This window comes from Crocodylus siamensis, chromosome 1, assembly GCF_052110815.1.
Source record: "Crocodylus siamensis isolate JL-2025a chromosome 1, ASM5211081v1, whole genome shotgun sequence".
Taxonomy (NCBI): Eukaryota; Metazoa; Chordata; order Crocodylia; family Crocodylidae; genus Crocodylus; species Crocodylus siamensis.
The window spans coordinates 386,480,543-386,495,322 of NC_143395.1; the positions used below are offsets into that span (position 1 = coordinate 386,480,543).

The 14,780-nt window shown below is 43.4% G+C and overlaps 1 protein-coding gene across 2 annotated transcripts in view; it reads right to left on the reverse strand.

Annotated features, from left to right (window-relative positions):
• Positions 1-14,780, reverse strand: part of ZMYM2 (zinc finger MYM-type containing 2) — a 104,860-nt gene that overhangs the window by 4,931 nt on the left and 85,149 nt on the right. For both annotated transcript variants that reach the window (XM_090029263.1, XM_090029254.1), the window contains 3 exons: positions 4,283-4,397; positions 3,065-3,316; positions 2,543-2,663 (listed from right to left, as the gene is read on the reverse strand). In XM_090029263.1, the coding sequence (XP_089885389.1) occupies positions 2,543-2,663; positions 3,065-3,316; positions 4,283-4,397 (488 nt within the window). The remainder of the gene's footprint in view (positions 1-2,542; positions 2,664-3,064; positions 3,317-4,282; positions 4,398-14,780) is intronic.

The window sequence follows — 14,780 nt, forward strand, 5'->3', positions numbered from 1 at the left end:
TACAGGATTGGCCCTCCTAAAAGTTAATTAATCACTTTAAAAAGCCTGATTGCTCAAATCACTGTTTGTCATTTTTTCTCAGCAATCTAAAAACTGAGTTATCCTACTAGATTGCCCAAAAGAAAATTATATAATATGCTGCTGGAGTTCATTGATTGGACAAGAATTACAAGAATTTCTGGTCTTGAAGGGTGCCTATATGCATGCAAGGCAAGCATTTCCAAAGGCATTTGTAACTATTGTGCTTTACTTAAAGCACTTTAGGTACAGCACTTGAAAACTTAATGGATGTTCCATCTTAATAGATGTTTCATGGCTTGGTGTGAGTTTTGTGCCTTGCTATATAGTTCTGTAGAGTAAGAAGCAATGGGCACTGGATGCTGCACAATGTAGTCTGAGGCTGATACTGGGCTCCAGAGTTATTTACACCTAGTGGTAGCAATTAGTAATTACCACTCTGAAAAGCCCCAGTTAAATACAGATGCAATCAAGGCAAACTAGGTAGGCTGAGACGTACTACTGCAGTACACCTTACCTTTAGCACACATACAATGAGGTTTCATTTGGGAGACTTCTGCCATTTTAAATACATTCTAAAGTCACCCACGTGTATTAAGTGATTGCTTTAGAACACTGTTTCTTAATCTTTTAAGTAGCAAGTACCCCCTAACTTATTAAAATTTTCAGAAGTACCCCAACACTCAATTTTCCACGGGATTTTATATCTACAGACTAATGCGTGTCATCTGTTGGAAGAAGGGCTGTGTATAGAAGGCTGTGCTATGACAGATGTCTGATCTGGTGTGGGTACAGTTGCTACATTTTACACCAGGCGTGCACAACTTAAGTATGTACCTGGGCTAGAGGTGATGTTGGCCAAAGCTAGGAGGGCTGAACTCAGTGCAACGCAAAGCATGGCACACCAAATTATTACGGGGGAATTTAATTTTTTTTAATTGCACCAAATGTTTTGCCATAATTTGAGAGGAAAAGAGGGCGAGAGAAAGAGAGTGTTGGGGTACCTGTGTCCCCCTTGCCTGTCTCATGTACCCCAGCGGTACACATACCACAGGTTGAGAAACTATGCTTTAGAACACTTTAAATGGTGAAAATTGCCACATGTATAGACACCCCTGACTGCCACAGTAAAAAAAAGTTATAATACTTTCTCCTGTAATAAAAAGAGAAAGTGGGTCTTTCCAAGTACTACACACGAGCAGTGCCTTCTCGCTAAATCTCATCCTGCTTATATCACTTTTTATTTCCTTTTACTTGCCTTTTTTTTATTTTAATCTAAAAACAAAGAGAAGCACTAGATACTACATACATGAAGCTCCATTACCAATCCAAGTTCAGATATTGATAGCGACTGAAACTGTTGCTATCAAATGAGTTTCTGGAGAACTATATGAAATCAGACCACTGTGCCAGTCAAACTCTTAGTGAAAATGCATAAAACACAAGGCATGCCATCAATATCAGAACCAGGTTGGGAGATTACAGCAGAGATGCTCCAGATTTGATAGATCTGAAAACTGAATCACATACTCCCACCCCTAGATGGAGTTGCCAGTTTTATATTGAATCATATAATTGGGAGTAGCAGAAGTTAGTACTGTTACTGCTAACACATGCATTACACATAGGCTTGGCAGAATTCAATTTTTATTTTAAATAATTTTGATGGCTAAAATTGATGTTTATTTTAAAGCATTTATTTAGATTTTTTTATCCATTTAAAATGTCAGATTGCACAAAATTAGGGATGTGGGGGACTGACAATTTAGTAATGACAATATACTGTTAAAGTATAAAAACTAAGTATCCATAATCAATCCTGCTTTAAATCATTCTGTTTATTCATCAGGAAAAAGCTGGGTGAGCATGGACCAAAGGAGGACAGTGACAGTCCCAGAACTGAGAACACGGGTGGTCACCCTTGGTGTCCCCCACTTCCCTCCCCATGGACTTAGCAGGCCAGGTTCAGGCAGGATCTTGCTACCACCAGGCTGGAGCCTCCAATACTCTTCCCCCACTCTTTGGGTAGGGGCTTGTTTTGGGTTTGGGGCTTTCAGTAGCGGTTTAAGAAGCCTGTTATCGCCCTCCAGCCTGCTTCCTGCACCTCCTGTGAATAAGCAGCTTATTGCTAAACTGATGAGTCATTCGACTACACATTGTTTTCTTCTTAACTCCTCTGAATCCCTTTCTCCATTGTCCAGTAATAGGCGGAAAGGTTCCCTGTTACAATCTCCTTTCGATACATTTCATTTACTACTAATGGAAATCTTTTTCCATGAGTCTGTACACGTTGAAATTGCCATTTACTGGTGCTTATCAATAAAATTGAATCTTGCTGAGCCTAATTACACGTGTTAAATGGAGAGGGGAATTTTGGATTTGACAGCTTTCCATCTGGCACTTTTCTGAAGCTCTGAATTCCCCTACTTTGCTTAAGCATTATTTCACATTGCATCATCATATTCTCTCTTTGTACCAGTTCAGTTCCAAAAAACAGGTCTTTACTTTTCCATAAACCACTTACCTTTTAGATAGATAGCACTCAAACATTTTCACAGGACATCTAGCTGGATTTGATGCGTTTTCAACCTGTTCAAATACTGGTTCATCATCTTCATGTTTCCTTTTTCCAGTAGTAATTTTATCTTTAAAGAAGGAAAAAACCCATCTAAGCCTAAACTGAATCACTGTGTACTGAAATTTTCATGTTCATATTTAACACCAGAGAATTGGGTGACCAAAGTGCAAACCCGCAAAGTCCTGTCAAGTGGTATACCACAGCCACATACACCTCTAAAATGCAAGTGTAACTCATAGCTACGATAAGGTCCCAGCATTTGACCTGGCTCAAAATGAGCATTTAAAGTAAGGACCTTGTAGTCTCCACAGACCACACATTCATATTAAAGATCCAGTAGCTGCAAATTACTTTACTTTATGCAAATTAAGTGCAGACCTGAGGATCCTGGCAAGGTGCCAAAGTCTCTCTCAACTGAAGGAAATTTGGATGCCCCTGCAACAATTTTTTTTGGAACTGTCATAGTACCTTCACTATCAGCTCCACACAGGGAAGATACTTGATATCGAAGACAAGCTTTGCTTTCCATTGTTAGAGGATTTTTTTTCCACTGTCTAAAAACAGTGCCAAAGGAAAGTCTTAAGTGTTGCTCCACTGTTTTCAGGCCAAAATATTTAGTGTTAAAGTAGAACAGCGTATTCAGAAGAGCAACTGGAGAGTGTGATCCTAGCTGTTTTATCCTCCAAAGATAATCTTCTTCAACTCGAGAGAATATTGACCCTTCAAAAATTAAAAAAAAAAAATTAGTGAAAATACAATGACGGACCAACCTACAAACTGCCCACAACTAAAAGAAGCAATAGTTTCCATCAAATACAAAATCAAAGGAAATACTCAATACTCAATATGGGAGGTGTTTAGAAAAATATCCTTAAGAAGTCTCCTAGAGATGTGAAAACCCACTTATTCAGGAAGAAAACCAGTGGGAAATTCTGCGTGTATGCTGCTTGTATAAGAATGTTCCTGATATATTACCTTAATAGGAACATTAAAGTATGACTACATCATAACAGATGTCATTACGTAAGAGAGAATCCCGGAATAAGTAAGTGACAACCTTGTTTTTCTTTCCTTCTAGTACTCATGCCTTTGGATTCTTTTGGCATATGTAAAGGGCCCCAGATGATAACTTTTCCTTCTATCAATAGATGCCTCATCAACAGAGACTCCTAATTAATTTTAGGTAAAAGGGTCAGCTAAAGCAGCACTAGCTACCTAAAAAGGGTGTAGCAAGCATAAGAAGTTCAAACAGGGGAAGCAGAGGGAAGTGTACCTCTCCTTCCCACTTCCAGGGGGCAGATTTGAAAGATTCCAAGACAAACTATAGCCTAATCACACTTGTTTGAGCTCCCCCCTCTTTTTTACTTTTGTCAGTCATAACATGCAACATGCTTGTGTGTGTGCATTTCAGAAAGAGTAATGGCCATTTTGAAATAAAACCATTTTAGTTCACAACAGTCATTTACTGGACCACATCACTCCTCTAGTCGTAAGTGATGAGTGCATTTGACAGTATCATCAATGTTCCTCACTGCAGTATTGTTTTTCACTCATTGCACACAGAATGGTTTTATTTCAAAATTGACTTTACTTTCTGAAACGTGTGCACATGTGCGCACATGCAGATAAGCTGAAGAGCACAGCACTATAAAGAAGATGAATACACATGACAAGAAAGAAAAATACCATCTGGAAGTATGCTTGGTTGCCAACTTCTAAGGATTTTATTTAATTCCTGTTCAAATGTCTGGTAGCTTGGATCAATAAATATGTTGTCTTTGCGATTGCTTCCACACAAATACTAGAAACAAGAGAGAGACAGCAAAAAAAGTTAATTTACTGGAAAAATTAACGGTACTTGCATACAAGTTTGCATTTTTTCTTTAAAAATACTTGCAGCACTATGTAAACACAATATCCCAATCACCAAAGCAACAACTAAATATTCCAATGACCAAAGCAACAACCCTTTCCAACAACCAGCTAATATACACTACATTTAAACTCACATGACATCATACACACTGTATAAAGCAGAATTTCTTAGAAAAAAGATCAATTAGAAATCTATGGTTTACATCAATTAATTGGACATTGGAGTTTAGATTTAGAAAATTACTGAACTATTTAGCAAAGACACCAATATTACTTTTTTTGTTTCCAGTTAGATCTTCAACTGGAAAAATATTTAATATGGCAAAGCCATGCTGTGTCAAATTGACAGATATAAGATACATTATAGAATCACCTTTTGCTTAAAGAGCAGAGAAAGAAATATTTAAAATGGTAAGGATATGCAGCACTACAGGAAAAGTGTAGACTGTGCAAGGCACCACATATTCTACAGTCTAATGTCTGATTATCTTAACCCTCTTGACCTTACAGACAGAAGTGGTTGCTCTTTTGAACTTTTACCAAGAATTAATTCTGAGGACTTTACTAGTATTATACTCTCTGGAGACATTTCTAAGAAATGGAATATTGGCTTCTTAAAACTTCCACTTCAATATTATCTTAGTGAGAACAAGCCTGTTGCTAGTGAATACAATAAAAGTGATAGAAAAACATGGGCTCACTTCTGGAAATGGCATCTATTTTTGTACACATCCTTGAAATAACATTAAACACAGCACTCATTTGGGTTAAGCAGCAGTTCAACATATCTTGACTACCTTATCTTTGCACTTAGATATATAGTAAAGAAAAATGAATTAATACTCTTCTTAGTGAGACTTAAGCCTTTAATCCACAATTTACTGATAAAAAAAATTGATTTTCAATGGACGCATTTTGAAAAAGTTTTCTTGAAAACTATTCCAAGAAATTTGTTCATTGCAGCTGATATGCTATGCTAGCTTTATAATGTGGTTTTATAACTGAAAATGCAATTAATCTGAACAAGAAACCCCAAAGGACTGACACCCATGCTAGTTTTCCCAGTTAATTTTCTTTATTATAGTTTTGGTTCTGCTTTGAAGAATACATTTATGATTTTCCCCATAAATTACTTTAAAATATATATATATTCTTGTTTTTCTTTCAAAATACATTAGAAACCAAATAAATATCTGTTTCCAAGAATCTCCTGCTATGCTGAAACCTGAATATTACAGAGGAAAAAGTTGATTTTACACAATTATGTCATTTTAACAACTGTGGTAATCCTACTGGTATGGCAGGACAAAAGTAGGGAGGAGAAGTATTCTTTGCCCCTTTCCTCCACCACTTAACCTCTCAAAATCTTCCTCAATAATCCTTTGGAGAGTACCTGAACAGGTTCCTACATTAAAGTAGTAAAATTATGCTTATCAGATTTAGAGCCATGAGAATTTCCCCTAAAACTGAGTAAAATCTTAATAGTGCACTCAATTCACTAATGTCTTTGACTGCCTTGATAATTTTTCAGCTTTAATTGGAATATTGTTTGTTTGATCTTTAAGAGAGCACTTAAGAGTAAGATGGTCATTTTCCTTAAACAGATTGCTCAATTTAGCCTTTAAAACATTTCCTGACAGCTGTTCTTCATTATTGTATTTGGATACATACAGCTAAATGATTTTGTTGCTTTAAAAGGGATCTTGGTTTTCTCTGTTTAAAAATCCCAAATTCTCCAATTAAACCCCCCCCCAATCCATGTTTTTCTGTGACTAAAGTGAAACGCTACTATATATATAGGTATCAATTGAGCACAATGTTTTATTGATATATTTACATTTTTAAAGCAATTTGGAAGACCACTAGTGTCTCAATCATTATAATAAAATAAATTCTAAATATGTATATATATTTGGTGTTTGATTTTGGTTTTTTATCATGCAAAAATCAGAGCTCCTCCCAGATTCCTGTGCCCACAGCACAGCACAGGACTGCAGCTTGGCCAGATTAGCCTTCAGGCAGGAGCCACCTCCACAGTCCAGTGGGTGGGATCCAGCGTAGAGTTATGCCTCCCCACGTGCTGCCAGACAGACATGGGATACCTCACCTTGGTGGACATGGTGGCATGGCACTCCATCTTGCTCTGGGTCCCGCAGAGGTGGCTCCTGCCTGTAGCTGGATGCTGAAGCCTTGCACCCCAAGCCCTGCTATGGGTGCAGAAGTCTAGGGGGACGTGTCACCCCCAGCGTGTTTCCTGTGCATTCCCCTGCCCCCCGCTCACCAGTCTCCACAGACTTATCTGAAGGGAGCAGCAGAAACTACTCTCCACCATACTGGCTGGCACATGCATGTGTGCGCACACACATGCATATGGCGCCCCTTGCCCCGAGTTCCACTCCCCACAGTCCAAAGCAGCCCCTTGCAGGCTGAAACTCTGCCAGCCTGCAAAGGGAAGTCTGTAGTTTCCCAGTTTTCTCCCCCTTTAAAGGGAATAATCTGTGTTTTTCTCCTTTAAAGGAGAAAGTCTCCATTTTTCTGCCGCAACCAGAAAACCCAGATCCCTGTTTGTACTAGCCAACATTTTAACAACTAATCTGTAAAATAAAACTTTGCTGCTTTATCTGAACTCCCACTGCAGTCAATTGATACAGGAGCAGATCAGGGTGGAGGTGTCAGGGTTGTGGTTGCAGTTGTACTGCCCCACCTTGATTCATACTTCACTGAAAGTTTAAAACAAAATGCCCAGCAGGGACAGCCACATTTCTATTCAGGCAGAGCTGAAAATTCAATCGACTGTATGGCTCATTATCGTCTTTTTGATTCCTGCTAATCTCCAGAATAGTAGGGTAAAAAAGAAGGATGAAGGTGTCACCCTGTAGGCAACTCACTGCTATAAGTGGCAGCAGTGTGTTTCAAATAGAGAAGGTCTACCTGTGTAAGAAAAGTCACGTTGCCAATCTGGCAAGTAGTGCAAGTAGCCACCGTACTGGAATCCAAGACGGTTCCCATGAATTCATATTTCATGCCCCAATCTTTCAGACCCCACTAGAAAATTAATTCTAATGATGAAACCAGCATTGTACGAAACAAGGAGATCAATTATAACATTTCCATTGTGGTAGCTGTATTGAATTTCAAGATGGCTGCCACAAATTTACAGTTTTGTTCACCATTAGAGAGTCAAAGGTTTGCAAAACTGTTACATCAACTCTGTTCCGTTTCAAATTACTTCAACATGAAAACCTCTGATGGAGACTGTTGATAAGAGACTTGCCCTTACTGTTCTTAAGCAAAAGTTACAATGGAGGAGAGCAAAACGCAGGAGATAAAACTTGGAATCTACAAGATGCATTGTATGTCTTGAAGTAGGCTTGCAGTCAACAATTAGCCAAGGTACATTTGCTAGAATTGTGTGAATGCACGAGGCACTCATTCAACACAGGACACTTGCTGACTTTGACACTTATGGCAATATTGTTGACAGAGCATCACATTATGTTGATCCTGTGCTGCAACATTCCAAAAGCCTCATTTGCCACTGTTCTTGTTACAGTTCTTTTACATAAAAAGGTCATATTGAAACTTAAGAAAGTCACACAAGGTAGAAGATGAAAGGAAAACCCTACCAACAACATAAAGTGAAGAAAGCACTAGGACATCGAGCAGATCATCTACTCCAGCAGTTCACTGGAGGATGTGCATATTCTGCCACAAACATTCTAGTAAGAGACCAAGCCAACTGTTGTCATTTGAAACAGCCAGTGAAATACACAAGCTGGCAGGTAAAAATAAAAGTGTTGCATTGTGAATTGGTGTCAAAGATCTAAGAGCTGGTGAGGCATGCTATCATCCTGAATGCAGGCGGAAGGAACAATGGAAGCAACAAGTCTCTTGTTGCCATTCGCAAAAGGAGATTGCAAAATAAAATATTCTTCTCTCTCTCGAAGCAAAAGCGTGGCATCAAGTAAATGATGACCTAGATGCTGGTTTTGCACAGAAAAATGTATACATTCTGAAAAATATACTGGAAAGATATTGCAATTTAGTAGAAGATGAAGGTGGTGTATGTCCTCTGACCACACTGAAGCTAATGATGCAAAAATGTTCAGACTTGCTACAAGACAGCCACTCAGTTTCAGCATGGAAGAAATGCTAAAGAAATACACTCCTCATGTTTTGAACTGTGATAACTAGTACAGCCATACAAGTACTTGTAATTTCTCATATAAAATGATGAGGAAGCTGCAGTTCAAAGAAGAGTTTGAAACTTGTACTATGCTGCTCATGAGAACAAAGCAGATTTGAAAGTAATAGCCAGCACAAAGGGATACAGAAACCTGAATGAAGAGCAAGCCCAAAAATGTGTTCCTGATAGACTCTACATACTGATCTGCTTGATTTTGGAAGATGACAATGATGACATAGATGTTGAAAGTCATGTGCAAGATAAGAATCTATACAGAAATGTTCTGAATACATGTCAGGATTTGGTTTACCTGCAATCAGTAAGCAAAAACCTAATGCCAAAACATGTTGAGTTAGGCATACTGATGTATCATGCAACTAAATCTAAGAAGCTGACACAAATTTTCCATGCTGTATGACACAGTTTGTGGCATCTAAACCACAATTGCTGAGAAAAACTTAAAGGAATTTTGGGAAAATGAAGTTGTTTTCCAAAAGAATCTTGTTCCCAGTCATTTTGTTCAGTTTTCATCAGACAATATCAACATCCTGGAGGAGAGCTCAGATGCAAAACAAACAATTCATGCAACACAAATTGTAGCATTTTGAAGAGAACCATCAAAACCAGATCATAGATTTCATAGACATCAGGTCTAGAAAGGACCTTGCAAGATCATCTGGTCCAGCGCCCTGCCCAAGGAGTAGGAAGTCAGCTGGAGTCAAGTGATCACAGTAGGATAGACATCCAAATGTTTCTTGAAAGTGTCCAAAGTAGGTGCTTGCACCACCTCTGGGAGGAGTCTAATCCAGGTCCTGGGGACTTGGACAGCAAAGAACTTTTTCCTTAAGTCCAGCCTAAAATGGTTTTCCAGGAGATTGTGACCATTGGCCTTTGTCTTCCCTTGGGATGCCCTGGTGAACAGATGTTCTCTCAGTTCCTGATGCAAATCCTTTATGTACTTATAGGCTGCCACCAAGAAACCCCTGAGCCTATGTTTTTCCAGGCTGAAGAGTCCCATGGCTCTTAGCTTATACTCAGGCTTGCTCTCTTGTCCTCTAATTGTGTGTGTGGCTCTCCTCTGGACCCTCTCACAGTTCCCCACATCCTTTCTGAATTGGGGAACTCAGAATTGGATACAATATTCCAGGTGTGGCCTCACCAAAGCTGAGTAAAGTGGGAGGATGACTTCCTGGGTCTTGCTTGAGATGCATCGGTAGATGCTAGACTAGGGCTATGCAAAATGTCTATGTTTTGTTTCAGTTTTGGCTGTTTCAGAGGGACAATGATTCATTTTGGCGTTTCTGATCACTGTCTCATTTCGATTCGGCCAAATCTGTTTCAGTGATTCGACCATAGGCTATAATGGAGAATCACTAAAATGCCTATAACGTTGACATTTCTTGCCCGATTAAAATAAAAATTGCAGGGATGGTAGTCCCTTCTGAGGCCATGAAGCCTGCCAGGTTTCAAGGAGATAGGTGCATGGGTTTCTGTGAAACTGCACCTCAAACTGTTTAAAGAAAAACTCATGGGGGGGAGGTGTCTGTGTGTGCGCAGAGCAGGATGAAACCAGCAGGAATGGTAGCCTTTAAACAGGGTGCCAGGTGCCAGTTAGATCTCCACCCACTTGTTTCTGGGCCAAATGCCCACTCCTTTTTCCTACCATGCCTTGATGGAAAACTGATTCAGATATTTCCCAGGCAAGAGGCCGCCCATTTAGGTGTCTTGGGGTGACATCCATTCTACAGCTGCATACCTCCCTAACACTGTGGACCAGGCCTTGCACATTGCATCCTTCACTCCCTCCAGCTGTGGTCCCCTTTCTGGGACCTTTGACATTCCCTTAGGCCCTGGCTCCCCCTTCAGGCCAGCCGGAATCCCAAGCCTCTTGCTCTGGGCATTCCTCACAGTGGGCCCCTGGCCCTTTGACCACCCCCTCTTTGGATCCTGGCCCCAGCACAGACCAGTCAAGGGTACCTCTGATATCTTTTATTAGACCAACTGAATAGTTGGAGAAATATATCTTAGCAAACGTTTGGGTTTAAAAACCCTTCATCTTGCTGAGGAAGCATCTGCAGTTGGTGTGTTCTCTTCCAGGATGGAAGAAATAGTAAAGCAGCCAGAGGCTGACATGCAATGCAGGCATGAAAGCCAGTCAATGAAAATGTAAACTGAGGTGTCAGGGGATGAGATGGGGTATGTAAGGGGGGGGATGTAACAGGTAAAAGTGGAGAGGTACCTGGGGAGTCAGATGTCAGGCAGGTTATAGTGTGTCATAAATCCAATGTCTATATTGAGTCCATGAGTTTCTGTATCCAGGAAGCTGACGAAGTGAAGTTCATAGGCTCGCTTGTGAAAAGTGGTTTGTAAATTCAAACAAGCACAGAACCTCACTAATCTCATCACCAGAAGCAAACTTCCTACAGCTCAAAACACACCAAATGGATGACTATACCATGACAAGAAATGCAAAACCTACCAACATATCTCCAGTACCTCCACAATTACTACACCCCACAACAGAAGCATCACCACTCCTGGATCTTACAAGTTGCACCTCCAGGAATATTATATATTTCATCCAGTGCACCAAAAGCCCTGATGGAAAATACAGAGGAGACATCAAGCAACAACTGCGCACCAGAATGAATGGACATCAGAAATCTATCACAGACAAGAATAACCTGTGGGGGCACATTTCTTACAAGAAACCACTCTCTCTCCAGTTTTTCAGGCCTGCTCATTAAAGGGAATTTGTAAATCACTTTTCACAGATGAGCCTATGAACTTTACTTCATCAAAAGGAAATAGGTGTGGACGGAGTGAGGAGGGTGGCACTCACTCTGTCTACATGTGGAGCTTGGTGAACCCCAGCAGAGGGAGGGTCACCTTGAGGAACACCGGCTGCTCCACTAAACCTGGATCCAAGGAGGTGGGGTGTCACAACATCTCCAGCAATGCTGAAAATCCTCTCATTTGGAACAGTTGTTGGTGGACAGGACAGGTGTTCCTGGGTAACTGTGGCCATAGTTTCATAGTTTCTAGGGTCGGAAGGGACCCGACTAGATCATCTAGTCCAACCCCCTGCCATGGCAGGAAAGATTACTGGGGTCAAATGACCCCAGCAAGGTGTTCATCTAACCTCCTCTTAAAGACCCCCAGGGTAGGGGCCAGCACCACTTCTCTTGGAAGTTGGTTCCAGATCCTAGCCACCCTGACCATGAAGTAGTGCTTCCTGATATCTAGCCTAAATCTACCCTCTGCCAGCTTGTGACCATTATTCCTGGTCACTCCTGGCAGTGCTCGGGGGAACAGGGACTCCCCCAATGCCTGCTGGTCCCCCCTGACTAGTTTGTAACAGGCCACTAGATCCCCCCTCAGCCTTCTCTTCTGGAGGCTGAACAGCTTCAGGTCCCGTGGCCTCTCCTCATAAGGCCTGACCTGCTGCCCCCTGATGATGCGAGTGGCCCTCCTCTGGACCCTCTCCATGCTGTCCACATCCCTCTTGAAGTGCGGCGCCCAGAACTGGATGCAGTACTCCAGCTGCGGCCTGACCAGTGCCGCATAGAGGGGGAGGATCACCTCCTTGGACCTGCTCGAGATGCATCTGTGGATGCATGACAAGGTACGGTTGGCCTTCCTGACTGCTTCCCCACACTGCCAACCCATGTTCATCTTGGAGTCAATGATGACTCCAAGATCCTTTTCTGCCTCTGTACTGACAAGAAGGAAGTTCCCTAACCTGTAGGTATGGTGCCGGTTGTTCCTCCCCAGGTGCATCACTTTGCACTTGTCAGTGTTGAATCCCATCCTGTTCTCATCCACCCACCCTTGTAACCTGCCAGATCCTGCCACAGCTGGCTGTGGCTGGCCCAGTGGGCCAAGGAGTTGCACAGCAGTGCTTCCACATCCTTGGCAAGATAGGTAGCCACTGAGGCCTTGGTGCTACGTGCCTGATGCTAGGATATGGTGCCTCTGGACCCCAACATGGAAGCCATGCCCTTGGCCCACACTGGCAGCACCTGTGGTGGAGGAGACTAAGCTGGTGGATGGAGTGCTGGCACAGGACAGTGGTTCCCCCTCTTCTATGTTCTCCTGCCTCTGCCTTTCTGCCTCCCTGACTGTTCACCAGCACCTCTGTCCAGTGATCCAGGGTTTTGCTGGTGCACACACTCCCCTTCACCCTTGGCTTGCACATTGCCGCCAGCACATGGACCGTACTGGACCACAACAGATCCAGCCATTTCTCGATGCTCTCCTTCAGCCGCTTCACCAGTGCCTGCACCTCTGGTGACAGTGGCTTGCCACAGCCAGGAACACTGATTCCCTGGAACTTCTCCATTTGGTTCTGAAGCGCTCTCACTATGGGGATCACCTGGCTATGGAGGGCATCGGCAGCGCTGAAGCTCTCAGTGGCTTCAAGGAAGAGCTTGAGGACCACCAAGATCTGGCAGATGGTATCCCACTCAGCTCTGTTCAGGGGGCTGCTGATCCCGATCTCCCCGAGCAAGGCCATCTCGTGGATGGCCTTCTGTTGCTTCACCAGCTTCTCGAGCATCAGGTGTGTGGAGTTCCACTGTGTCTCCATATCCTGCATGATTTTGTGCTGTGGGATGTTCAGCGCTGTTTGTTTACCTGCAGCATCTTGCCCCTCTTGATACTCTGATGGAAGTAGCTCATCACCTTCCTGCATTCTGAAATGAGCTGGCTGGTTGTAATGGAGCCCTCACCAGCAGCCCTGTCCCCCTCCGAGGCATCCCTGACTATAAGGTGGAACTTGTGTGCCACAGCAGATGCCAACAAAAGTTGGCATCACAGACCGTCTTGACCATATTGGCCTCATTGTCAGTGACCATGAACCCATGCTTGCCCTGCCCAACTAGCCACCCCTGCACCATGTGGTTCAAGGTCCCCATGATTGCCACTGCTGTGTGGGACTCATCCAGCACCTCGGCCTGAAGGAGAGCCCACCGATGGCCTGACTGATTGCACCACTGCCCTGTGAGGGAGAGGTAGGCATGATCTCCACCCCAGCTGCTCCAGATGTCTGAGGTGAAGTGTATGGCTACCTGTAGACCTGCCCTGCAGAGCTCCTCCCTCAAGTACTCCCTACATGCCTCATACAGGAAGGGTACCACTGTCCTGTTAAAGGTGGTGCTTGCAGGCACGTGGTATGATGGGGCCACAAGTGCCATGAACCACCTGAACCCTGGCTGCCCAACTAAGGAGAAGGGCTGGCCATCCAGAGCAAGCATCTCCCCAGTGCTCTGGGTGACCTCACTTGCCGTGGGAATGCCTCCCCCTTTCTCTCTGCCTTTCCCCCACTGGTCCAGGCTGGCCTGCCTCTGCTTCTGGGGGACAGAGGCTTTGGAGCGAGAGGAGGACTTCCTTTGAGGCATGCTCCCACTGGTGCCAGGCTGAGGGGGAGCAAGGACAATGGGGTAGTACCTCCTAATATGCATTAGCATCCCCATAGTGCCAAAGTGTTTCTCGTCTTTGCCCTGGTTGGTCTTGCATCGGCAGAGCAGGCAGATAGCATATGTGGGATCATCTGCCACCTCAAAAATATCCCACACTACACTACCCGCTCGCTTCCAGGGTGCAGGTGCAGATCCTGCCTTATCTTCCTCCTCAGCAGGCAGAGGCACAACAAAAGGAGGAGCTGACTCAGCTGAGCCACTTGCCTCCACATCCTCAACCTCCTCCAAGGTGATTTCTGGAGAAGGAGACCTGGCTCTAGGGGAACTTTGGAGGGTGTGGAGCAGGAACTCAGATTCCCCCTCCTTCCTTAGAACTTCTCTGATTATGGCACGGAGCTCCCCTGGTTCCAGATCCAGCTCCTTTGGCACTGGAAGGCTCAGGCTGGGAACTGAAATTGGGTTGGAGGAGACTGTCATGCTGGTGGTGCTTGAAGTTATTATTCTGCTGGTATTAGTGGAGGCAGGGCAGGTGCAGACACTGCTCCCACCTCCTTGCTGCCACTAGCAGCAGAAGCCTCATGGCTGCTAAGCAAGAGAGTACATCTAAGTTTGGGCTGGGAAGAGGGGGGGAGAACCTCTCTACCCCCTCTCACTCCCTTGCCAGAAGAACTGCCACCTTTCCAGCACGCTTCATAATGTTTGC